Raw genomic sequence first — 24,942 nt, forward strand, 5'->3', positions numbered from 1 at the left:
TCCTGGGAAACTGGACCGTGGTCCACGCTGGGTGGGAACAAGAAGCTGGCACCGGTTGTCTGGGTACAATTCCTTTATTTCTCCCATTCAGATCCCCACACTTAGACCCCTGTGCCCCCATGGAGGGCTCCCCTGCCAGGAAGAGGCCTTTCAAGGCCCCATCCCCTTGAAAGGGGCTAAAACCCAGGTGGAGCGCCCGCCAACCTACCACAAAGGCATCCACGGACCTCATCACAGAAGTGGGCTGGGGACGTGAGTCGCTTTAGAAAAAAAGTCCCATGGGGCACTGGGGACATAGGATCCCAAATCTGGCACTGCCCAGCCTGGGAGGGGTGCATCCCTGCTCTGGGCTTGCCAGCTCATCCCAGAAACAACCTGCCCCCGACACTGGAAGCAGAGCTGCCCCGGAACATCTCTCGGGGCTGGGGGTCCTCAGTGGCCCGTGGGGCCCCCGTGTGCTGAGAAGACCCGCCTTCCCTGTGCCGTCCACATGGGTGCTGTGATAGAGGCATGGCTGGACTTGGGGATCCGGGCCCACAGGAAGGTCTCAGCTCTCCCCTTTGGCCCAGACCCCGGCTCAGAGCCCACTGCACCAAGTGGGTGTGGCTTAGGGTGCACTGGTGTCTGGGAGTGCGGCTCCAGGGTCTGCTCTCCAGGTGGTCCTGCTCCCCCGAGCCCTCGCCTTCATGAGTCCAGCTTGTGTTTCTGCCCAGACCCCAAATCTCACGGCTGCAAACTGAGCTGAGGGCTGAGAGAGACAGGACCAGAGGCCTCTGCTGCAGCCTCGAGTCGCCCAGGCCTCCAGCTGGCGGTGCTTAGGGTGCACTGCTTCCAGGCAATGGGCCCGTCCTGTGGGCTGCAGTACTCAGACCCACAGGGCCCAGCCTGCGAGCTGTCACACGTGCACACACATGCAGATACATACGCACACTCGCGGTCTCTCAGAAAGAGAACAGCAGTTCTACAAACTGACTCCTCGAAGTCAGGAAACAGGAGGCTGGCGTGTGAAATCTTGGAGGGTGAGGGAATGAGGTCGGGGTGGGGGGGGAGGGGAGCACTGAGAACACGAAGAGACCACATGTGTCACACGCTGGCTGGGCTGTCCCCGAGGTCTGGAGGACGCTGGATCCACCGCTGCCTGGGGAGCGAGGCAGGCACCCCGGGGGAGGTGCCAGGGCCAGGGCCTCACGTCTGGGCCAGAGAGAGCTCCTCTAGGCCCCCCTTCCCAAGCCGGTACCTGGCGAGGTCCTTCCTGGTCACCAGCCCGACCACCTGTGGGAGCAAAGCCAGGTCATGGGATCCAGCGGGCTCTGCCTCTGTGGATGCCCCTGTCCTGCGTGCGGAGGACAGCATAGTCTGCGGGAGCCCTGCGGGTGGGCAGGCAGGCTGGTAGGCAGCAGGCAGTGGGCTCCCCCGATCACCTGATTGCAGTTGTCCACCACCACCAGGTGCCTGAGGCCCAGGGCCCGAAACAGCTTGAACACCCGCGGGAGGGACGCCTCCTGCAATGTAGACGCAGCCTCAGCTCGCCCGCCGGCCCCTGCCCCATCCCGGGACAGGAGCGGGGCAGGACCTGCTGCCCCCCTGCCACACCCCCGCCTCAGCCAGCACATCCTACTCTGTAGCCACCCCCACCCTCCTACAGAGCTCGCCCCCCACCCCTGTCCGCAATGGCCAGTGAAGCCAGAATGCCGCCAGGGGTGGTGGCTGCATGAGGCTCTGGAAGTGGGGGTCAGGCCCCTGCCCCCCACCGCCCCTGCGGCACCTGGGGCACCGTGTAGGGGGAGGGGTTCATGAACTCGGAGAGGTCCATGGTGCACTCCCGCTCGTCCTGGGACACATGGATGGACTGTATGGGGGGGAAGCGCGGGTAGGCATCGCGGAAGTCCTTCAGCCGCAGCCGGCGCCGTAGCAGGCCCATACAAGAGCGTTCTATGAACACCTGCGGGGGCGGGGGGCAGGCAGTGGGTGGCAGCGCCTCAGAGCCCAGGGCCCTGCCCGGCATCTCCTGCCACCCCCTTCTCCCGCCACCCCCGACAGCCTACCTTGTGCTTGAGCAGGACGATGAGCTGGGAGCGCAGGATTAAGCCCTGGAGCCGGGCAGGCTGCACAAGAAACAAAACACCCTTGTCTGCGTGGGACCTGGGACTTGGGACCTAGGGCCCGCCCTGCCGGCTGGGCCAGAGGGGCCAGGCAACAGCACCAGGATGCCTGGGGGCTCCAGCCAGGGTCCCCAGCGATGCTGGCTGCCTATGGGCACTGGCCCTGCTGCAGGCATTTCACCTGCACAGGCTCACGGATCCCCAAACGCCCAGGAGAGGGAGGCAGGACCCCCAATCACGAAGTGCCAAGAGACCATAGCATTTGTGGGGGCGAAAAGCAGACCGTGGCCCAGACGTCGCTGCACCTTCCATCAGGACCTCCTGACAGGCACAGCTGTGACTCCTCAGCTGGGGGTGCAGCTTGGGGTGTGACCACAGGACACACAGGCGCATCAGTAACTACCCAAGCCGCAGGGACAGCGCTCACACGGACCTGTCTTCACAGCCGTGTAACCAGCAGAACTCTACCAGAAACCCCAGAGCGGGGCGTCCACGTTCACAGGAACCAAGCCCCCCAACATGCCCCACTCGCCGGCACAGATGACGAGCCCGGCTTCCTGCAGCTGGGTGGTACCTGCGTGCCATCGGCATCCTCCACCACGGGGAAGCCATTATGATTGGACGCTGTGCTGCTCAGCACATCCACAATGATGCCCACCTTCTCCCTCCTCCGCAGACAGGTGACTGGTGTGCTCATCACCTCCCTGTGGAAGAGCCACGCTGTGATCCCCCACGGGGCCAAGGGAGCTTCCCGAACAGCTCAACATGCAGGAAGTGGCCGGACTCAGGAAACCTGGAGACGAGGTGGGCCGGGAGCCCAGACCCCCAGGTGCTGCCCCGGGGGAACCAGCCCTGCACCCACGTCCTGCTCCAGGCTGCCCCCACCAAGCCTCCCGGGGCGTCCAGCACCCGCCCCCCAGCCTGCGGGCCTGCCCCGGGGAGGGGTACCTGGCAGTGAGCGAGTGTGAAGTGACTGGGGCTTCCCAGTGCAGGAAGGGCACACTCTGCAGCTGGATGTGCATGTCGTACAGGCCCTGGGGAGAGGACGGGCATGGCCATGCAAGAGGCTGCTTGCGGGGCAGCCTCCACAGGGCCCCCTCCCTCGCGGCGGCTGCAGACCACCAGTCTTTCTCCCAGCCTCAGGCTCCGAGGCCAGGGGCATGGGGAGGGGCCGCAGAGCGAGGGCAAGCAAGGCAGGTGGCCTCTCCCACAGGCCGCACCTCGATGAAGACATCCCCCACAATCTTGGCGGTCATCAGCACCAGCATGATGGGGAAGCCATAGGTCACGTTGCTAGTGGCCTCCATCATGATGACTGTCAGGCTCAGCGTCATCCTCACAATCCCACCTGCCAGGAGGCGGGGAGGGGAAGGGAGGGTTGGGGGGGCACGAGCCTCTGCAGGCTGCGCCGCCGGACCCTCCCGTGTCCCCCTACCGTGTTCCCTGTGCAGCTCCTGCTCTGTCCATGCAACCCTGTGTACCGCACCCCCAAATAGCACCAGATGGGGACAGTGACCCTGCCCAGCCACACACTGGGGGAGTGGCCCTCCTGACCTCCGGACACCCATGCCGCAGCCAGCACTCACCCAGCTGGGCAGCTGCTCCCATCAGGGCGTACTTGCCGGGGTCTGCCCAGACCTGCAGGGAAGACAGAGGGGATGCTGGGGGGAAGTGGCAGCCAAACCCACCAAGATGCACTGACAGCACTGGGCCCAGGAGGAAATCCTACAGTTTACACAAAAAATGGTCTGCGGCAGCATCACCTGAGTTTGTAAATACCCTAGCTGTGCCCGCTCAAGGATGCACTGAATGAACTCTGCCACCTGCAGAACTCGGCAGCCTAAGACAGGAGAGTGCACACTACGGCCGGGGCGGGGGGGGGGGCACCCTGCGTGTGTGCAGTGACCGGAGTCCGTGCACAAATGCCTGCATCACACCAGGGAGCCTAAAAAGGAGTGAAAATCAGACTCGTGCTACAACATGGATGAGCCCTGAAAACATGGTGCTCAATGACGAGGACAGACACAGAAGGCCATGAAGTGTGATTTCATGAATCTACAACAATCAGAAGAGGCACATTCATGGAGGCAGAAAGCTGACAATGGCCACCAGGGGCTGGGGAAGGGGGACACAGACGTGACTGCTTAATGGGGACAGGTTTCTTTTTGGGGTGATGAGAACATCCTGGAACTAAGCAACGATCACGGTTACACAGCTCTGCGAACAGGCTAAAGAGCCACCCAACCGTTCACTTACAGAAGGAGGGAGTTTATGGCAGGGGTCCCCAACCTCCGGGCCGTGGACTGGACCGCACAGCAGGAGGTGGGCGGTGGGCAAGCGAGTGAAGCTTCATCTGCTGCTCCCCATCGCTCGCATTACTGCCTGAACCATCCCCCCACCCCCATCCATAGGAGCACTGTCTTCCACGAAACCGGTCCCTGGTGCCAAAAAAGGTTGGGGACCACTGGTTTATGGTACATGAGTCATGTATCAACTAAAAAAAAACCAAACTAAACTAAAAACCGTGTCTGTAAGGAAACCTGGGACACATGACCTGGACCCAGTGAGGGGAGGCTTGCTGTGCGTCTCTTACAGTTTTTTAAAGTCTTACTTGAACAACTAATATGCAATTAGAAGACTCACAGAATAAAGACCAAGGAGCCCACGGAGGCAGGTGGGAGGAGGAAGCCAGGAGGCAGCTCCGGGGCCAAGGCCTGGACACCGCACGCCCAGGCCCCAACTCCTGCACCTGCCCCGTCCTTCCACACCACGCTCTCTCCCAACACCTGCGCCCTCCCTGAAGGCCACACGCATGCACAACCCCTGCTCTGGCCCACAGTGGCCCTAGTGGGCACCGGGAACACCGCCCCTTCCTCCCAGCCCAGCTGGCCCCTAAGATCCCCACTCACCGCGGCCCCGGTGAGGTAGGACAGGGAGATGCCAAAGAGCCGGCCCCACGCAGCTCCGATGAGCAGGGATGGGATGAAGACACCGGCCGACACCGTGAGCCCGTAGGTCCAGCAGGCCAAGAAGAAGTAGACCAGGGTGAAGAGGCCGAGCGTCATGGGGTTGTAGGAGCCTGCGGACAGGGTGCTGGCCAGGGCCTGCCACATGGACTCAACCCCAGGCGAAGCTGCCTGCCCAGCAGCCCGTCACAGCCTCCTGGTCACACCCAGACCCCCAGAGTCACCCCCTTCTCAGAGGCCAGGGTGCCGGGTCTTGGGGGCCCAGCGCTCAGAGTGTGAGCACGGCAGCCCAGCGGGCAGGGCAGAGGGGAGCTGGGGCCACTGGGGCCCAGAGCTGCCAGCAGGACAGTGACCTGGGCCAAGGGAAGGTGGCTGCTGAGGTCTGCATGGAAACGGGTGGCACTGAGACCACCAGGGGTCAGGGGAGGGTGCAGGAGGGAGGCCATGGCCGCCACGGCCACCACTCTGCACCAGATGACTCCAGAAATGGGAAGACGTCACACAAACCCCAGAGCCAGCACCCTCAGGGGGCCTGGAGACGCCTGTATGGCCCGCTCAGCATCTTTGGGGGCTCGGCCTCGCCCACGTTTAAAAGCCTTTCTGTTAAATTGCGTGAACTCCCGCAGCACGCGCGCACACACACACACACACACACACACAAACACACGCACATGCAGATGTGACAACCAGGGAGTTCCCAGAACTGGCATGACAGGAAACAACTAGAGCCACAGACAGGCGGGCAAGCACGTCGCAGCAGCCACTCTGGATCTCGGGGGTGTGCCCCTCCTCCCCGACCCCACCCCGTGGAACCGAAAACAGGGGAAGTGGAAGCAGGTCTGTGCCCAGTCTGAGCCTGTTTGTTATTAAGAACGTGAAGCTGGGCGAGGCGCCTCACTGGTATACGAGTCACCAGGCTGTTTTCTGACTGAGAGTGACCTCTGCGAGCAGCGCCAAGAAAAACTCATCCTGGGAGGTGAGACTGTCTTAATGAACGACAGGACGGCCTCCAGGGAGGGAAGGAGACGTGTGGGGAGCCTGGCTGGGCCCCTCCCAAGCACTGGCCACCAGCCAACCCCAGGCTGCCAGCCCCCGCGCTCCAGTGCACCCAGCCCTGCAGGGAGGCAGTGGGGGCTCGGCCAGAAGCCATCAGCCAGGCCTGGACCCAGTGTATGTGGGCCGGCTGCAGACCAGGCCAGAGGGGACAGGCCCACATGGGGACCTGTGGCTGACAGCACAGAGTGCGGAGCATGGGCACACACCTGGGGGGTCGTGGAAAAGGCTGACCACGCTCTTCTCTGGGGTGTTGAAGAAGGCTGCGGCCATCGAATTATACTCGCCATCGGCACAGAAGAGCTGCAAAGTCAGGAAAGAGAACAGGCCAGTGGGACACAGTGTCCAGGCCTGGACAGCATCAGGCACCAAGCACACAACAGGCGGGGTCAGGCTGCTCTCTTGGAGGGGAGGCAGGACCCAAGAGCCAGACCCTGGCCCAGTGAGGGCTTCAGAAGCCATCCGGCCAGGCAGGGGCTGCATGGCGAGTCTGTCCCTGGGGCACGTGGGGATCCAAAGGCTCACGTTTGGAGCACGCTCCCACAGTTCACTGGGCAGACTATGGGCCCCTGTAGGCCTTGACCAGGGCAGGGGCTCCACGCAAAGCTGTGTGGGTCAACCCCACAGCCCCACCAGAGCCAGCCATGCGCCCCAGACCCACATCTGTGACAGGCCTGTGAGTACACACTCCACACCCACCGGCAACCAGCAACCGCTTTCAGCTCTGGACGTTTCCCATAAACAGAAACCACACGATGTGTGGCCCTTGCTGTCTGGCTTCTTTCACTCAGCAGTGTTTGCCAGGTTCATAAGTGTGGGAGCACGTGTCAGAGCTCCAACCCTTCCTACAACTGAGGAAACCCACTGTGTGGACGGACCACACCGTGTTCACCTGCTTGTCACTGACGGGCACAGGGGATGCGGGGAGTTGTGCCGTGGTAAGCGTGTGCACGTGAGTTTCCGCCTGCAGGCCCACAACCCCACCTCTGCAGTCCCCTTGCAGAACCTGTCAGGCCGCTGCTCTGAAAGGACCGGGGTGAGACCCCAGGCCGACGTGGCACCCACCCATGTCTGGGAAGACTCGCCCTGCCCCTGCCCCGGCCGCCTACCTGGAGGGGATAGGACACGGAGCTCCCCTGCAGGGGCTGGCAATCCCGGGACGAATAAATCAGCACGAAGGCGACCGTGGCCGTGACGGCGGCCACCAGCATGGCCTCGATCACCTGAAGGCAGGGCCGGTGGATGTACCTGGAGCAAAGAGCCAGGGTGGACCGAGCTGTGGGATGGCTGGGGTGGCAGCCAGGGTAACTTGAGCCTGCGACTCGGGAGAGCCGTCCAGGATGCTGAGCTTATCTGATGACCAACCCGCCCTGGCTCCTGAACACTCTCAGGCTGCCTCCCGGATGCTCCCCAACTGCATTTTAAGTTGGTGCAAAAAGACAAGAAAGAAGAATGCCAAGATCCACCCCTAAGGCTTCAGAAAACCAGAGAGCTCCCATGATGGCTCTCCTAACAGCAGAGGACCTGTGTTGGACCAAACGTGCCCAGGTCAGGATGGCCCCGTACAAACCGCGCTGACGCTGACGTGAGAGGCCCAGAAGAGCATCAACCCAGGGCCGCGCCGGATCCATGGGCTGTGCCTTCCCTGCCAGGGGCCACCCTCCAGGCCCCACCCGTCCCCCTGCCGAGTGGGTCTGTCCCCTCACGTACAAACCACCGTGGAGGAGTGTGCTTGGCACGTGGCTTCCACATGGCCCCACGGGCAAGAGCCCATGACCGGTCAGTTTTCAGATGCCCCGCGTGGCCACACCTCTCAACTCAGTCCCTGAACAGGTTTCTCACCTGATTCGAAACATCGTCAACCAGTAATTCAAGGCGTTGAACACAGCTCCGAGAATGCCACCTGGGACAAGGAAGGAGCTGCGTGTCCGGGACTCGGGAAGAGGAGCAGGCTGCCCAGGCAGCAAACGGCCGCTGGGTGGAGGGCTCACGTCCCACGGGCTTTCAGAGTAAGGAGTGTTGCCCAGGTCCGTCTGCTTCCCAAGGGGCTGTCATCAGCCAGAGTGAGGCTCCGGTCCTCCCAGGGTCGGGATCCCTCCCTGCTGCCCCGGGCGGTCCTGGGACAGCCAGCAGGGGTGGAGACCGCGTGCTTCTCTGGCCCTCCAAGCCGGATCAGGCCTGGAGCCCCGCAGGCCCTGTCCCCACTGGTTGGCGCTGTCCCACGTGGGGACGGCCCTTACCCACCACGCCCATGGCGATGAAGATGGGGATCTCGTGGATCGTGTACACCATCGTCTGTGCAGAGGGAGTAAGAGCAGACCTTCTGTGAGGAAAACTGCCACCAGCTCCTGCTCAGACTCGGGACCGGACGTTTCACAGGACGCGCCTGTGCACGGGAACCCTGGTGCTTCCCCGCAGGGTGAGGAGGCCCCCAGAGAGAAACGCCGGGTGCTCGGGCAGACCGCCTGCCTCCTCACACGGCGGCTCCGGGGGGCGGCCTGAGCTTTTGCCAAAGCGTAAGTGAGGGGCCATGAGCAAGGGAGAGGATGCTGGTGACCTAGCCACCCAGGACCTCTGACGCGTCCACGGGTGAGGACCAGCCCCCGAGCGGCTCCCTGGGCTCAGTGATGGCAGCGCGCAGCGCAGGCCGCCCCAGAAACGCTGCCTGCGCCTCTCGGCCTCCAGAAACTGCTGCAGGAGCGCTGGCCACCAGTCTAGTGATGCTGCCTGACAGTCTGCAGGCACCTGAGCCACCCCTAAAGTGCCCGTTGGCTGACGGGCGCCCCAACCTGCGCGGCCGGGTCACATGCACCCTCCTGGAGCACCTCCAGCACCCGGTGCTCACAAACAAGGGCCCTATCCCACCGCTAACAACTAGACCTTTCCAGAAGCCCAGCTCTCAGGCTGAACCTTGAGTAAACAACCTGGGCCATGCTCATAGAAAGAACCAGAGAAAAAAGGGGGCGACGCAGTGGGTTACCTCAGTGTCAAATCTTCCAAAATTGATGAGACCGGGGCTGGACAGATCCCACACGTTTCCGTGGTAAATGCTTAAGACGAAATTCAGGGTGAAGGTGGAAATCATGGAAGCAAAGAACTGCAGGAGGAAAGAGACGAGTGCCGTCAGAGCCGTGGTGATGAGTTGCGGCAGTGTGTACAGAGGCTGAGCCCAGGGCCGGAGGGTGGGGAGGGGCTGCAGCAAAAGGGCTGTCTCCCCTCCTGTCACCTGGGTGGCGCCTAGACCCTCCGAAGGCTGAGGGAAGGTGGCCTGGAGTCCCACTGGCTCAGCCGGGGGAAGGAGGTGTGCGGGGCCTGGGGTCCCGATGAGGACGGAGGAGAACCAGGCTGACGGCTCAGGGACCCACCAGCTGGATGGGAAGCTCAGGTGCAGACCCCACAGTGTGGGCCGAGAGCCACGCGTCCACCCAGCCACGGAGGCCCAGTGCCAGGGCTGCCCGACCTTGGGAAGGTGGCCGTCCCAGGCACTTACGATTCTCCACGTCAGGAACTGATTCCAGAAGGATGCACCCTCCTCCAAGCTGAACAGGACCCCACCTGGAACAGCCAGTGGCCCAGCCCTGAAGTGCCTGCCCAGCCACAGACAGCCCTCACCCACTGCCACCCATGCCCCCAGACCCCAGGACACCGAGCCCACGACAGAAGCAGCCATCGGGGCCTCTTGAGAAGCCCACCCCACACCCTCACCAGGCACTGAGTCCATAAACCCCCAAACCACCCCTCTCACAGCAAGGAGAGCCTGGCTCCCCCCACATGGGCTGTCACCAAGCTCTCAGACCAGGCAGGGCCGCCCTCCTCACCCACGGGGGCCCCAAACGCAGCAGACACTCCAGCCGCAGCTCCTGCTGAGACAAAGTCCCGCTTCTCTGTGTCTCTGCGGAAGTACTCGAAGATCTGAACCAAGACAGATAGAAAGAGGATCTCAGCCAGTGCCTCCAAAGGCACTTCTCTCAGAAAGGGGGGAGGTGGGCCCAAAAGTGAGGGGTGAGGGGAGGGAGGAACGGGGGGAGGCCTCTGGACAAGCCACTCATCAACCATGAGGCTCACAACCCGCCGGACTGAAGAATGGGGTCACGGGCAGCTTGCCTGCCCACCATCCAGAGAAAATAACCCATTCACAGCAATATTTAAACGCCGAGGTCTGTGCAAGAAGGACCAGAACTGAGCACCGGCAGCCCACACACATGACTTTCCCGACCTCTCTAGGCCACGCATTCCTGTGAGCTTACAGCTACAGGTCATTTCCTCACAGAAATGCACACTCACCCAGAGCACCAAGGCAACAGGATGCCCCCACGGACAGGATGCTAGGGACCCTCAGAGGCGAAGGGAAGGAGGCTGCAGGGGAGGCAGGGGCCCAGCCCTGGGGGCATGGACGTGGGCGCAGGGAAGACCCACCTTGAAATCCCGCTTCAGTGACGTGGACCTCCCCTGGGAGACCCCAGCAGCAATCACGGAGCCCGAGTGGATCATTGGTCCCTCCTGGAAGGCACAGACGGCTGCGTTCAGATGGGCGCGGCTCCGGGGGGACACACCAGCCCCAGGCCCCGCGGGTGCAGAGTGACTCAGGCAGGGGCAGCTGCACTCCATTACCTTCCCCACAGCCAGTCCCCCAACCACGGACAGGATCACGCCGGACACTTTGATCACCAGGGTCTGGAACACAAAAGAAATTGCACCAAGTCTGATTAAAGGCCACACGTGGTCCAAGAACCTGAGCGACAAACTGCACATGGGAAGGGACCTAATCACGTGAGCCCTTGGCAGGCATGAGCACCAAAGAGGGGGCCAGCACCCACGGCGCGCGTCCTGGAGGAGGGGGAGCTGGCAGCTGATGCTCTCCTGACGCCCATCTCTTCAGCCCTTCTGTCCCAGGTGGTCACGTACACACACAAGACACGCAAACAGCAGCTGTCGCTCCGTCCTTGGGCTCCAGGCTCCGGGCTCCAGGCTCCTGCACCCGCACCCACCTCGGGCCCTGCCCTCCTGCTGCAGGGCACGGAGCACAGGCACTGCCCCCTCCTGTCCGCTCCCCGGAGTACCTCCTCCCCAGATAGAGCAGGAGAGATGCCACCAGCAAACCCCAGACCAAGGCACGCCAGCTGCACACCCTGAAATGATCACAGGAGGAAACCTGACCTCCCAACCCCCTCGGAATCAGTGTGTTACCCAGAAGATCATGCACAATGAGATTAAGGAAAATTCTGAAAAAAGGAAAAAACTCACCACTCAACACAGCTACTCTCATTCTGAAATACTAACCACCGTATGGAACTTAAAATATGCCTATGTGGTTGCAATCGTGACAGATGTACCTTCAAGTATTTTTGCGTCATTCAGAATGTACAACAGTCCTACCATTTTACAAAGAAAGTTCACATAAAACCTGCCAGCACACCCACACGAAGGCTTGTCAGCAGCAAACAGCATGGGTCTGGGCAAGTTTTGGAGGCGGAGGTGGACAAATGACACGCTTCTCACCCAGCAAGGAAGCCCCTTGGGCTGAGCCCTGAGCTCCCGGGGGGGCCGCCTCACGTCTCACCTTGAGCCGGACCACGTGGGGGATCTTCACCCCGTTGAGGAAGCACTTGATCTGGGGGATCCCGCTGCCAGCAGCAACCGGCTGGAAGGAGGGGCGCCAGCATTGAGTCCACAGGCCGAGTGAGCCGCCACTGCTGCCGCCGCCACCACCAGGCCCAGGAAGACATGCCACGCAGTGCCCAGGCCGCCCAGGGAAGGGGCTTATCACCTCTCCCCACTGATACGCAGAGCGACCACCGAGGGGAGGAAACACCTCGGGCATGGGAGGGCTCAGTGTCCCCGAGGCAGGCGGAGGTGCCCAGGATGATGGAGGCCCACGTCACACACCCGCTGAGGGGCCAGCACTGTTGCACCCTCTGGGGGACACTGCACTGCACCCCAGACAGAAGCTCCTGGACGCTGCCCCTTCTTCCTTCCAATGCCCCGAGGGAAAAGCAAAGGGGCACAGGAAGGAAGGGTGCCCCAGGAGCGTCTGACCCCTCGGGTGGGTCCCTCCACCCGGACCCCTGGGCTCGGCGCTGCCTCTGCTCCCTGCTGCGTGAAGTGGGCGAGAGGCTGTGCGGGTGGATGGGCATGGCCGCCAGGGCCAGGGTTGGAAGGCCCAGGTGGGCTTCGTTTTGGTTGAACCGCCTGATGCCTAGCAAGGACTCCACTGCAGTCTAGCCAGTGAGTCTCACTGGCAGACGCTGCGGGGGGCGGGGGGGGGGGAGTGGTGGAGGGGCCCACCTACCTCTATGAAGGCGACGATCACAGAGCCCAGGAGCACAAAGGCCACATTGAGCGAGGCCCACAGCAGGAGAGAGAAGGACAGCCCACCCCGTGCTGTGAACTTGTCAATGTCTGGGCTCGTCAAGGACCACGCGGGGTGGTGTCACCCAGGCGCCACTCCCCAGTGGGCTGCACTCTGGACTCTGGGGCCTGGAGCACTTACTAGGCGTCTCAGGGTCACCACACAGCCTGACCCCCAGACATGCAGCCCCCACCCAGTCACGTCCCCCGGCCGATGGCATAACATGGGTGGGGGTTCCTCCTGTGGACCCGCTGGCTCCGGGCAACCACAGACAAAGGATACTGTCCTTGACGACCCTGTACTTGAGGCCGGCCAGCTTCTCCACCACGATGTCAATGAAGCAGGCCACGAGGCCTGTGAGGATCCCGATCATGGCACAGATGACCCAGCGCTTGATCTCCACGGTCCGGAAGGCCTGCGGCAGCGGGCAGGAGGGGGGGCGCTGTCACAGGAGGGTGCGGAGGCGGGACATCCCGTCGTGGCCTGCTCTGGTGACTGCCACCACGCACAGGGCTGCCCTCAGGACACTGAGTCCCAGGAAGAGCAGCCCCACCGACACCTCAGAGGCCGTGGAGCACTGGTGGGATGGCACTCCCCAACCCGGTCATAACCGGATGCTGACGCTCCAGCCGCCACAGCCGACACCCCTAAGAACAGCCTCCTCAGTGGTAATGATGTGACACCCGCACGGGTCTCCGCACCGGGCAGCAGCCAGCGCTCACTCCGGGACACCAGCTGGAGCCGAGAGGGGAGGGAGGTGGTGGGGACACCGTGGCCATGAGGCCCAGGTGCCCGCCAGACTCACTGTGTGATTGATGCGCCGCTCCTCCTCCAGGAACAGCTGGTTCTCGCTGTTGTCATAGTCCAAGCTCTGCGGACCGGGCAGCAGACACACTGGTGACTGACCCCAGCCCGTGGGCTCAGGTCGGCCACCGTGGGGGAGGGCAGGGAGCAGGGGGGCCCACCTCATACTTCAGGGACAGAAGCTTCTCGTTGTGTGGGATCTCCTTGGGGAAGGGGTGAAGGGGATCCGTGTCCTGCGGGAGGAAGAGGCAGAACTTGACAACCCAGCATATGTAAGAATGAACCAGAATGAGGAATGGGCCATGCTCACTCGTCCCACAGGGCAGGGACTCTCCTGAGCCCAAAGCTAGACAAGCACAAGGCAGGAATTGGCAGACACAGACCCTCCACAGGACACCAGCAGGCCAGGTCCCACAACACCGCGGCCAGGCGGGTTTATCCTAGGAACACAAGGTGGGTTGACCCCCAAAAAGCAATTAGTGAAAGATGTCTGTGGTCCACGTCCAGGTTCTGGCACCGGCCTCTGACCCACCCCCTTGGCATCTCTGGGTGACGAGTGTGTCTGGGCTGGGGCTGGAAGACCATCACGGGATTAGTGGGCTGGAGACACAAGCAGCTCACCTCTAACAGCCAGGGATTTAATCAGTCCTGCCTGTGTAGTGCAGCCTCCACAGAAGCCCCAAATGGAGGGGTTCAGGGAGATTCCAGCTGGTGAATGTGGAGGTGCTGGGAAGGTGGCTCCTAGGGAGGGCATGGGGGCTCTGCACCCCTTCCCACACCTTCCCAGGGCATCTCTCCCACCTGGCTGTTCTCAAGTCATGTCCTTTATGATAAACCAGTAACATAAGCAAAGTGTTCCCCTGAGTTCTGCAAGCCATTCTGGCAAGTTATGGAACCCAAGGAGGGGGCGTGGGAACCCCGACTTACAGCTGGTCAGTCAGAAGCACAGGTGACAGCCTGGACTTGTCACCGGCATCTGAGGTCGGGGGGTCTCGTGGGACTGAGCCCTCAGCCTGTGGGTCTGCATGGATGCCGGGCAGTTAGGGTCAGAACAAACTGACCTGCAGGACACTCAGGTGGTGTCTGGACAATCAGAGGGTGAGTCGGTATGAAAGTAAAAACAGTTTGATACTGTTCCAATAGAATAAAGGACCAAGTCCACATGAAATGAACACCTCAATAGTCACAAAAAGCATCTGACAAAACTCAACCCTTCATGATAAAAACACTCAATAAACCAGGAATGAAGGGAACTTCCTCAACCTGATCAAGACACCTATAAAAAACCCACAGGTAACATGCTCAGTGGTGAAAGACTGAAGCTCTTCCTCTGAGATCAGGAACAAGACAAGGATGCCTGCTCTGGCATTTCTACTCAGCACTGTCCTGGAGGTTCTACCAGCAGGGCAATTAGGCAAGAGAGAAAAGTGAAAGGCATCCAGATTAAAAAGGAAGTGAAACTCTTCTTTGCAGATGACATGGTCTTATGTGTAGAAAATCCCCGAAAGTACACTAAAAACAATTAGTATTAATAACACATTTAGTAAGATTGAAGGATATAAGATCAGTATACAAAATCAAACGTATTTCTATACACTTGCAATGAACGATCCAAAATGAAATTGAGAAAACAACTCTATTTACAATAGCATAAAAAGTAAGATACAGAAAATAAACTTATTCCTAAAATACGTTTAACAAAAGAAGTGTAAGACTTGTACGCCAAGAATTGCAACACACTGTTGAAAAAAACTGAAGACGTTAATAAATGGAAAGCTATACTGTGGCTTGGGACATTTGATGTTAAGAGTCAACGCCACCTCTAAATTCCAGCTGACGTTTCTGAAGAAACTGACAAGCTGAGCCTAAACCCCACATGGAGATACGCAAGGGATCTCGAAAGGCCAAAACCTTCTTGAGAAAGAAAAACGATATGGGATGATTCAAACTTCCTACTTTTGAAACTTACTACAAAGCTAGTCATTAGCAGAGTGTGGCCCGGGCGTAAGGACAGACTGAGAGCCCAGAAACAAATCCGTAATGCAGACCCAATGCAGCCAAAAATAAATAAATAAATTTTAAAAAAACAAAAAAAAAAACCCACAAAAACTGACCTTCGACAACGGTGCCGAGACAATTCAACAGGGAAAGAGTAGTTTTCTCAAGAAATGGTGCTGGGAAAACTGAGCATCCATGTGCAAAAGAATGAATCTGGACCCTTATCTTATACCATGTACAAAATTAGTGAAAAACAGATCAAAGATCTAAACTATGGAACTCTTATAAGAAAAGATGAGCAAATCTTTGTAACCTTGGATTAGGTGATGGTTTCTTAGACATGACACCCAAAGCACAAGCAACAGAAAACAGATCAAATGGACTTCATCAAAATTAAAACCTTTTGTGCTTCCAAGGACACTGGCAGAAAGTGAGGAGACCACCTATGGACCAAGCAGAAGTTTTTGCAAATCCTGTAACTGATGAGCAACTTGTGTTTAAAGTATATGAAGACCTCTTACAGCTCCATTATAAAAACACAACCTGATTAAGAAACATGCACGGGGTCTGAAGAGAGTTCCTCCAGAAAACACGAAGGACACACAATACCAGCAGCCTCAGCGAAATGCAAGTCGGAACCATGAGCCACCTCCAAGGAGGAAGTCAAGTGCAAGTCTGGGGGAGGGGGTTTCGGGAAATGCTCCCCTGGCAGCTGCTGGACAGTTCGACCCCAGCACAGGAGAAGAAGTGGACATCACCCATGTCCAAGGGCCCACCACCCCGAGACGCCCTCCTGCAGGCCCCACACCTGCCCATGGCACCTGCCCCCCAGCCCGCACACAGCAGCTAGCTCAACAGTCCTGGCCTGACATGTACTCCCCAACCTCTGCTCATCGGGCAGCCTCAGGGGACAGGGCCCCGCAGAGCAGCCTTCCCTGGTCGCCCAGGCTCTGCGGACCCCACTGTCTGCACATCACTCTGTCCCCATGCTCTGCAAAGGACCGCCACTGTCTGCCATCCTCTTGTTCAGGTTTTCCGTCTGCCCTCTGCTAGGCTGTGGCTCCACAAGAGCAGGCCTGACTTTCCCAGGAAGGGGCCTGGCATGAGCAGGAGCTCCAAACATGGGAAAGGACGACCACTCACAGGGTCCAGAAGCTCATCGTCCAGTTCCACGTTGCTCATCTGTCCGATCCGGAAAAATGCTGAATGGGGCGACTAGAAGCAGAAGAGAAATCACAGGCCGCTTAGCTATGGGGCCGAGCTGCACTATGCACTACCCCATCGCCTGGCCCTGCCTGTGGAGCACAGAGCCACACCTGCCGTGTGGGAGACTCCAGCAGGGCCAGCGCTGGACCCCAGGCCCATCCCCATGACCCACAGCCTGTCACTGAGGAGCCCAACCTCCAGATGGGAAGCCCCACCCTCCCCTGTTCTACAGTGTCCCCCTGACCACCCTCTTTCCCTGGCCTGGAAAACCCTGGCGATTGAGGGCCCCTCCTCCAGGAGCCTTTCTATCCCCCCACCTCCAAGCCCCATCTTTCTCTGTTCAACCCCATCATGACACTGAGTGGCTACCAGGTGGGGACCCGTCACAGGCCTCCAGGCAGGCCCCCCAGATACGTGCCCCTTTCCAGGGCAGGACCTTTCTGAAGCAGGGCTGCACTCCTGGGCGCAGGGGCAGGTCAACCACAGAGGACGGACACCCTGGCACGTGACTGCCCTCACGCCCACTGCCAGGCATGGTGGAGGCCAGGACTAGGGAACAAAACACAGGCTTCTCACAGATGCATTTCAGAGAAACAAGTCACGCTGCAGGACACAAACACTGTGTGGAACATACGGCATGAAAACACGACCTGGTGCTCCTCTGAAATGCAGCTGGGCGCCCTGCCCTGCCTCTCCTCTGGCAGAAACCACGAAGCAGTGCAGGAACAAGGACCGTGGAGCCCGCCACGCCAGAGCCCTGAGCACACAGTGACTCCAGCACAGAAAATTTAATTCAGCAGCACTATCCCTACTGCTACTGGTGGTTACTGAGGGGTAGGGGGGACGAGGAGGCTTTGGGGACACTGGTGACTCCACTGGGGGATGTTGAGCCTCCTGGGGCTGCTGTGCCCAATCACACAGCCTAGGCATCTGAAAAACAAGAAACGTGTTCTCTCCAAGCTCTGGAGCCACAAGTCCAAACTTGAGGTGTCAACAGGGAGGGCCCCCTCTCAGGGTCGTGGGGAGGATTTTCCAGCCTCTGATGGATGCCGGCAATCCTTAGTGTTAATTCCCTGGCTTGTGATCACATCACTCCAACCTCTGCTCCGTTGCCACCGGCCTCGTGTGTGCGTGTATACGTGCACGCACGTCTCTCCTCTCCCACGAGGACACCAGCCTGACCACATCATAACTTGACCACAGCTGCAAAGGTCTCAGAAACGAGTTCCAGGTTAGGGGTGGAGACATTCCAGGGGGCACCGCACACCCCACGACAGGTGGTAACTTGTCAGGTGCGTTCACTAGACCATCATCCTGCTCCACTGTGTGACTCCACTTTTCTCTATGTATATACGGCAAACGTCGGTACAATGGGTGGGTGAGAAGAGAAACATAGTTGTTTTCTTTCTTAAAAACAATCGACAATGCACTCAAACTGCTGAATCTGATGAGAAAGGCAGGGCGGGCCCCCAGCTTCAAGCACGGGCAGGAGTGCCTGGCCTGCTGGCCCAGAAGGACCCCAGTTCCAGAGTGAACTCAACCCAGGAAGGGGCCTGGAGCTGCAGCCTCTGCTCCCCGTGCATACACGAGTCATCAGGAAAGGTGTGCCGGTCGCCAGCCCGTCCACAGCAACACGGAACAGGGACGTCTCCACAGAGAAGACGCAAAAAAAAAAAAGTGCAAAGACATGCAGAACTGAAAGTCGGACTGTGAAAGCAGAAGACCCATCTGCCGTCCCACCCAACAGACAGAGGCCACAGACCAGGCGGTCTGGCCGTTTGTATCTCACTCTTCACTGATGGACTGCACCCCGTGATCACTCCCGCCGCACCAAGTCAGCCCCTGCAGAGCAGCGCCTCTGCCACCTAAACAGTCCGCGAGGCTCAGGCTGCGACCACGCACACGGCTGGGGGAGAGGGGGGCAGAACGGTCCACGTGGCACGGACTCACTAGCTCAGGTGACAACGGGTCCTCAGCACCTGGCCGGGAGGACGCCAGGTGAGCACACATCTGCACCGGACAGCTCCACTCTGGACCCGGAAATGAGCTCCCGGAAATGAGCTCATGCGGAGATGGCGCCCCCACTACAGCTCCCAGGCACACCCTCTCCCACCTCCAGCACCTTCCTGGTTTCTTCACCTCTTTTCTGAACTTTATGGGCATCTCTTAGGAAATATCTTTTGTGATGAAAAAAGCCACTTACTGGAAGTTCAGTGATTCATCTGTTGTCTCTGTTCCTTTCTCTTTTCTTAAATGCAAGTTAATTACTAGTAGTTCCTCAAACTATTGATACACACAACAGCCTGGATGAAATCTCCATGCTTTCGAAAGAACTGAAAGATTTCAGACCATGTGGTTCCAGAGACCTGATGTGCTCGAAAGGTCGGACCTGGAGGGAGGACAGATTTGGGGGGGAGGGGGTGACTGTAAGAGGCAGGACAAAGGCACTGATGGACGTGCTCACACACATCCACATGTGTGACAATGGCAGGGTGCTACTCACACACATTGTGCCAACAATCAATGCCGGGTTCGGCACGGTACTACCGTGAGGTAAGACGGAACCACCTTGGGAAACTGGAGGAAGGCACACAGGCCCTCTTGTACTGTCTTCTCAACTTCCCGTAAGTCTACAATTACTTAAAAAATTTAAAAATTTATATGCAAATGGTACTATTATCAAAGTGAAGAACTTCTGTGTATCAAAGGAAACAATGAACAGAGTGAAAAAGAACTAGCCATACAGAATGGGAGAAAATTACAGATCATGTAACCGAGAAGGGTTAATATCCAGAATACGTAAAGAACCCCTACAACCCAACAACAACAAACAAGCGGATTAAAAAAACAGGCCAAAGACTTGGGACATGAAGATCAAAACCACAATGAGATACCACCTCACAGCTGTGAGGATGACCAGGGTAAAAAAACAGAATAACAAGCACTGGTGAAGATGTGCAGAAACAGGAACCCTTGTGCACAGTTGCTGGGAGTGTTAATATGGAGCAGCTGCTGTGGCAAACAGTATGGCGGTTCCTCAAAAAATTAAAAATAGCATTACCTTATGATCCAGCAATTCCACCTCTGGGTATCTAACCAAATGAACTGAAAAGCAGGGTCTCAAAGAGGTGTTTGTACACCCACGTGCATAGCAGCATTTTTACAGTAGCCAAGGGGTGGAAGCAGCCCAAATGCCCATCGACAGATGAATGTATAAACCTACGGTGGTCCATCCACACAATGGAATATTATTCAGCCTTAAAAACAGGGAAATCCTGTCACATGCTACAGCATGGATGAACCTGGAGGACACTGAAAGAAGCCAGTCACAAAAAAACAAATACCCTATGATACCACTGCTATGAGACATCAAATTCATAGAAACAGAAAGCAGAATGGCCTTTGCCAAAGGCTGGGGGAGGAGTGGGGAGTCAGTGTTTACTGGGACAGAGGTTCAGTTTGGGAGGATGAGAAAGTTCTGGAGGTGCTGGGGTGACGGCGGCACGACACTGTGGATGGACCTCATGCTGCCAGACTATACACTTAGACATGGTTAGGATGGTAAATTGTGTTATGTGCTTTTACCATCATTAAAACAAAGTTCACAGACAATTTAAAAGCCGCCTGCCACCCACTCTGCCACTTTGCATTTTAACCACCCCTCCCAGCCCAATGTCCCCCAGCACTGAGGGCACAGGGCCTCCGTAGCCAGGGGCTTACAGTCAGAAAAACCAAGCTGCCCATAAACAAAAGTCAGTGTAAACTGTGAGAAAGGCTTTGAGGGCGATGACAGAGCCTGAGGGAGAGGCCTGCCAGATTTGGGGTTGGGGAGGCGCATTAGGCTGAGACCTGATGAATGATGTGCAGAGGGGGCCGGATGGGAACAACCCCGCCGCTGCACCTGGCTTTCTGAGCGCTGCAGCCTCTGCCTGGGAGGCCTCCCAGGACCCTCTGACTAGGCTGGGCCCACCCTGGTCCTCAGCTCTCTGCACTGTCCGGTGGTGCCCACATCCTCTCCTGCCCCCCCAGACTCTGAGCCCCTCACACTAGACCTGGGCAGGTACCACTAAAGGCCTGAAGGAGCCCTCTGGGGAGGGTCAGCTGAGGGGCCGGGCCTGCACTCTGCAAAGCGGGGGAGGAGGGGGAGAGGAGAGGGGGAGGAGGGAAGAGGGCGGAGGGGGGAGGAGGAGGAGGAGGAGGATAGCACAGGGCGCTGAGGCAGAGGGACTTCCTGGAGGGGCTGCCCTGGGGCTGGGAGCCAGCTACGAGAAAGACGGGGTGCTCCCTTACGTTGAGCAGAGCTCAAGGGGCCGGTGGGGATGGTGATGACCTGCCCCTGCAGCTTGCCTGTACATGACCCCCTCCCGGCGCCCCATACTCTGACCATAGCCCGTGGCTCCAGGTCACCAGGGCAGAATGCCCCAGTTCCCAGAGGAGTAAGATCCCCAAAACTGATTCTAAACACTAACCTGAGGGTCCTACCCCTCAGGCTGCCTCAGGCGGAGCTTCCTGAAGCTGAGGTCCCTGGAAAGGACCCGCATTTACAAACACTGCAAATACCCACCCCCACACCCGGAGCCTCTGTTTCTGGCTCAGATTTCCCTCTGTAAGTTTTCAAAACACTCTGCTTCCTGCTGCCCACATGACCATGACTTGCTGGCTGACCTCACCCTCTCCTCGCCCCAGGGGTGGACGGGCAGCAACTTGCTGGATGACCCACCCTCACCCCACACTCAGGCACAACAGGCCGAGGGCCGGAGAGAGGGCAGAGCAACCCTGAATGGCCTGGTTCCAGCCAGATGGAGGCTGAGCTCAGGCCGGCCCCCAGCCCACCCTGCCCGGGGCTGCCCAGAGCAGCCACCTCATGGTGCCTGGCAGGTTCCCATGCCGGGTGCAATAACACCAGCCTCCAACTCTGGACGCCCTGCAACAAACCATGAAGGACCAGGAGGTGGCAAGACAAGCTCTCCTGTCCAGCTCACCAGAACATTCTCATAGAGCAGTTGTTGGCCTGGGTTGTCATTTTAATTCAAACCACCCTGGTCTGAGAGCAGCTTACAAGCCGCCGTCTGCTGCAGGGAACTCAGCCCTCTGGTCCAGAGCCGACCCTCCCGCAAGAAAGCCAGCCTCGAGGAGTTCAGTCAGCTGCAGGGAAGTCGCCCCAGGAACAGCAACTCAGAGATGATCACTTCCAAGCTGCCGTTTTTAATACCTCTGAGAGTAACTAGTGTTTACCACCTTGTGACAGGTGGTGCTCGGGGCTGGAAGCATATTAGCTTTCCCGCTGGTGAGGAGCCTGAGGCACAGGAGGCTTCAGCACTTGCCTCTGCTGGTCCAGAGCAGAGTTCCTAGCACCAATGCCTCCAGTGCCCCCCCCACCCCATCCACACAAGGCCGTCTAAGGATCCTTCAAGACTGGACTCTCCAGCTTCTGAAGGATTCTTCCACAAGATAAAGCTAAATTCGAAGCCTGCAGCTCTCCCCTGCAGGTCGACCCCGGTTCCTTCCCCAGCCTCCACTCCCCACTCCGACTTACTTCCCAAATGATCACTCCCTTTATCTTTCCTCTCTGTTCACCCGCCTGAGGATCATGCACTCTTCCAAGACTGGACCCAGTGTGACCTCTCCTGCCCTTGGGGTCCCTCACGCCTTCCTCACAGAGCACTGGGCCTGGTTTTCCAGGAGCCTGGAGCCAGGAGGAAGGAAACTGCATCATGCACCTCTGTGTCCCAGGCAAACTGCATGCAGCCGGGCACACGACAGGCACACAATAAATTATGTTTTAAATTGTTTAAGAGCAGCTAGTCACTTATTAAATGCAAACGAACAAACAAAAAAGCTCGCAAAGGTTCTTTTAAGGGAATGACTTTTAAGGGAAGAGATCGACAGGTTGTTTCAAAAAAAGCCAACTCCTGTGTCTATGCATAAAGAAAAGTGGGAAACTCTTGAGCACATTCAGTCCCGAAATAAACCCCAATTCAAACTCGAAGCTTCCAATCTCTCTACCTGTCACCCTTAAAGCCAAGCCAGTTTCATACTTCTGGTTTGTAAACTTCAGATTACCTTCTTTTAAAGAATAAAAAAGAAACAAATGTTCTGAGAAGAAATCAACAAAACATCCATATCCCTACCACTGCAAATTCGCCCCTTTCATGTCACTTCTCATGCAAACCCAGAAAGCACTTCAACAGAAGATCCCACTCAAGGAACAGACTTTGACCTTCATTGTCTGATGCATTTCTGGGAGCTGGGGAAACCTAGATAAGTTCTAGAGAAACAGCCTGATGCTTGAGTCCTTCCTCATTAAACACCACACAAGTGTTTAATGGACAGATCTAGGATAGGAGGAGAAAAACGAAAAAACAATCACAAAACAGAGTAAGGCCAAGCAATCAACAAAAGAAGTTCATTAACTCAAAATTAACACACACGGAAATTCACTTAAGGACACAAACTTCTGTGCTGACCTGCAAAGCACATTTCAACCACTGTGCTTCAATTTTAATGAAGTGCTAAGGGAAACTGAACGCACATACTTGTCATTCCTTAAGGTCACCCTGAAGGCCTGTCCCGCTCCTTGTAAAGAAGGGAGCCAGGTGAAGTCCCCCAGATATTCCCACTGCAAAAGCGAACTCTGCAACCTAAGCTCTTAAAATCTCTTGGGGTTCAAAAGCGACGCAGTAAAAATAATTGCTCATGTATACAGTGTTCCAAAAAAAAGAAGAGGGAAAAGGTTACCTAAGCAGAAGACCATCTGCCTTCCCTTTAACTCCACTAAGGAATAAACTGTGAGGAGATAAATTAGCTTCATGCTGCCGGGACTCGACAGCAGTGTGCAACTGGGCTCTCCCACGCTCCTTAACACCGAGGATAATGGGCCGGCTCCTCGACCCCGCGAGTCACGGGCCGAGCGCCTCCCAGGACTCCAGAACCCCGGGGCCCAGGTTCCGAGCTCACCCTGCCATTTACCAAGCGGGACCCGGGGCGCGTTCCCGCCTCTGCCACTAGGACTGCCCGAGCACGGATTCGCCGCGTCCTCGCGGGCCCGGCTCCCGGCACCGGCGACCGCGGCGCGGACCCGACCCGGCCCGCCTCTCCCTGGGCTCACCGCGCGGACGGCCGCGGGCCCGGCCCCGTTCAGCAGCGGCGTGGCCTCCCCGGCCGGCGTCCCGGGCCGCGCCGTCCTCCGCAGCAGCGGCGCCGCCTCGTCGTCGTCCACGTCGCGTCCGGACCACGACACCTTTTTGGAGACGTTGGCCATGTCCCGCCGCAGAGGACCGGCCAGGCAGCGCCGTGGCCGTGTTTGTTCTCGTGACCCGCGCCGCGGTCACGTGACCCGGACGGCCGTCACGTGGCCCAGACGGCACCCGCGTGACCCGGCGGCGGCCTCGGGGGGGCGCGCGCGGCCTTCTGGGAGTTGTAGTCCCGCCGCCTGGTGGACCCGCCTGTCAGGACCGATCACCACGAAGCAAACGGTTGTGCTGAGGACACAACATAGCCCTGTGGCCTTCCTGCGGAAAACGCTCCACTGATCCCATCCCAGGGGGAAAATGCAGATGAATCCAAATTGAGGGGCACCTGCTAAACAGCTAGCCAGCTCGTCCCGTAGTGTCAGCGTCATGAAAGACCAAGAAAGGCCGAGTGTCTGCCTTGGATGGAAGATTAAAGAGACGGGCAACTGAAGGCTGCTCATGGGCCTGGCATTTTGGGGACAATTGGCAAAGATTGGACCTGCACTGTACATTAGGTAGCTGTGTTACAGCTGCGCCCAGTCCCCCAAGGGTGATCTTTGTCTGGCGGTCATATCAGAAAAGTCCTTTTTCTCAGGAGACATACACTGAGATATTCAGGGGTTGTGATGTGATGTCTGCAACGTAGTCTCAGATGATTCACAAGCTAATGGTAATCACAATACGTAGCTACCGATAGCGGGAGAAAGAAAATGTGGTAGGATGTTAGCAGGTGATGAATATGGGGTAAATATAAATGACGTGCAATGTAGTCCTCTTGTAACTTTTTTCTTTAAACTTGAAACTTTTCAAAATAAAAAGATTTTAGAAGTTCTTTATAGGCTCTTCCCTCACATCTTTCAAAATAAAACCAAAATTGAAACCAAAATGAGAGGAAGGAAGCCCAACAGGATTGTTAAGTTTTCCCCACCATCACTGTGCAACAATTTTTTGAAAATACTAGGAACAACGTTCTTTCAGAAAAGGTGTTTTCTCCTTAGTGTGACCTGGCTTTGCCCTTTCGAGGGATGTTGACAAACACGTGATGGCCCTGTCTGTGGAGGAGGGCCTAGAGGCTGCAGAGTAAAGCTGGCACCGGCCCCAAGGAGCCTCAGGGCTGGTCCCGGGCTGGTTTGACTGAACGAAGTGGATGAGTGTGGTTTGCGTGAAACCGTCCAGGCAGGAGGAGAGCTGCACACAGCGATGGGGAAGTAAGAACAGTCCCGGGGACGGAG

At 58.0% G+C, this 24,942-nt stretch overlaps 1 protein-coding gene across 5 annotated transcripts; it reads right to left on the reverse strand.

Moving 5' to 3' along the window:
• Positions 1–58: 58 nt before the first annotated feature.
• Positions 59–23,794, reverse strand: CLCN7 (chloride voltage-gated channel 7). 5 transcript variants are annotated; one of them, XM_036825198.1, is made up of 25 exons: positions 23,587–23,794; positions 16,416–16,487; positions 13,436–13,507; positions 13,276–13,341; positions 12,753–12,885; positions 12,411–12,520; positions 11,682–11,762; positions 10,733–10,795; positions 10,538–10,621; positions 9,940–10,033; positions 9,612–9,676; positions 9,102–9,218; positions 8,366–8,416; positions 7,964–8,154; positions 7,231–7,369; positions 6,331–6,424; positions 5,012–5,181; positions 3,689–3,740; positions 3,323–3,450; positions 3,051–3,136; positions 2,761–2,806; positions 2,046–2,105; positions 1,766–1,942; positions 1,422–1,502; positions 59–1,272 (listed from the first exon to the last, which is right to left on the reverse strand). In XM_036825198.1, the coding sequence occupies exons 1-25, from the start codon at positions 23,737–23,739 to the stop codon at positions 1,186–1,188; spliced, it is 2,472 nt and encodes an 823-aa protein (XP_036681093.1). In that variant the 5' UTR covers positions 23,740–23,794; the 3' UTR covers positions 59–1,185. The 5 variants fall into 5 exon arrangements, with proteins under 5 accessions (XP_036681093.1, XP_036681091.1, XP_036681094.1 ...); XM_036825196.1 differs by having other exon boundaries at positions 2,677–2,806; XM_036825199.1 differs by having other exon boundaries at positions 2,677–2,806; positions 7,964–8,024; positions 8,362–8,416.
• Between the last annotated feature and the right edge of the window lie 1,148 nt (positions 23,795–24,942).

The sequence above is a fragment of the Balaenoptera musculus genome, chromosome 15 (genome assembly GCF_009873245.2).
Source record: "Balaenoptera musculus isolate JJ_BM4_2016_0621 chromosome 15, mBalMus1.pri.v3, whole genome shotgun sequence".
Lineage (NCBI taxonomy): Eukaryota > Metazoa > Chordata > Mammalia > Artiodactyla > Balaenopteridae > Balaenoptera > Balaenoptera musculus.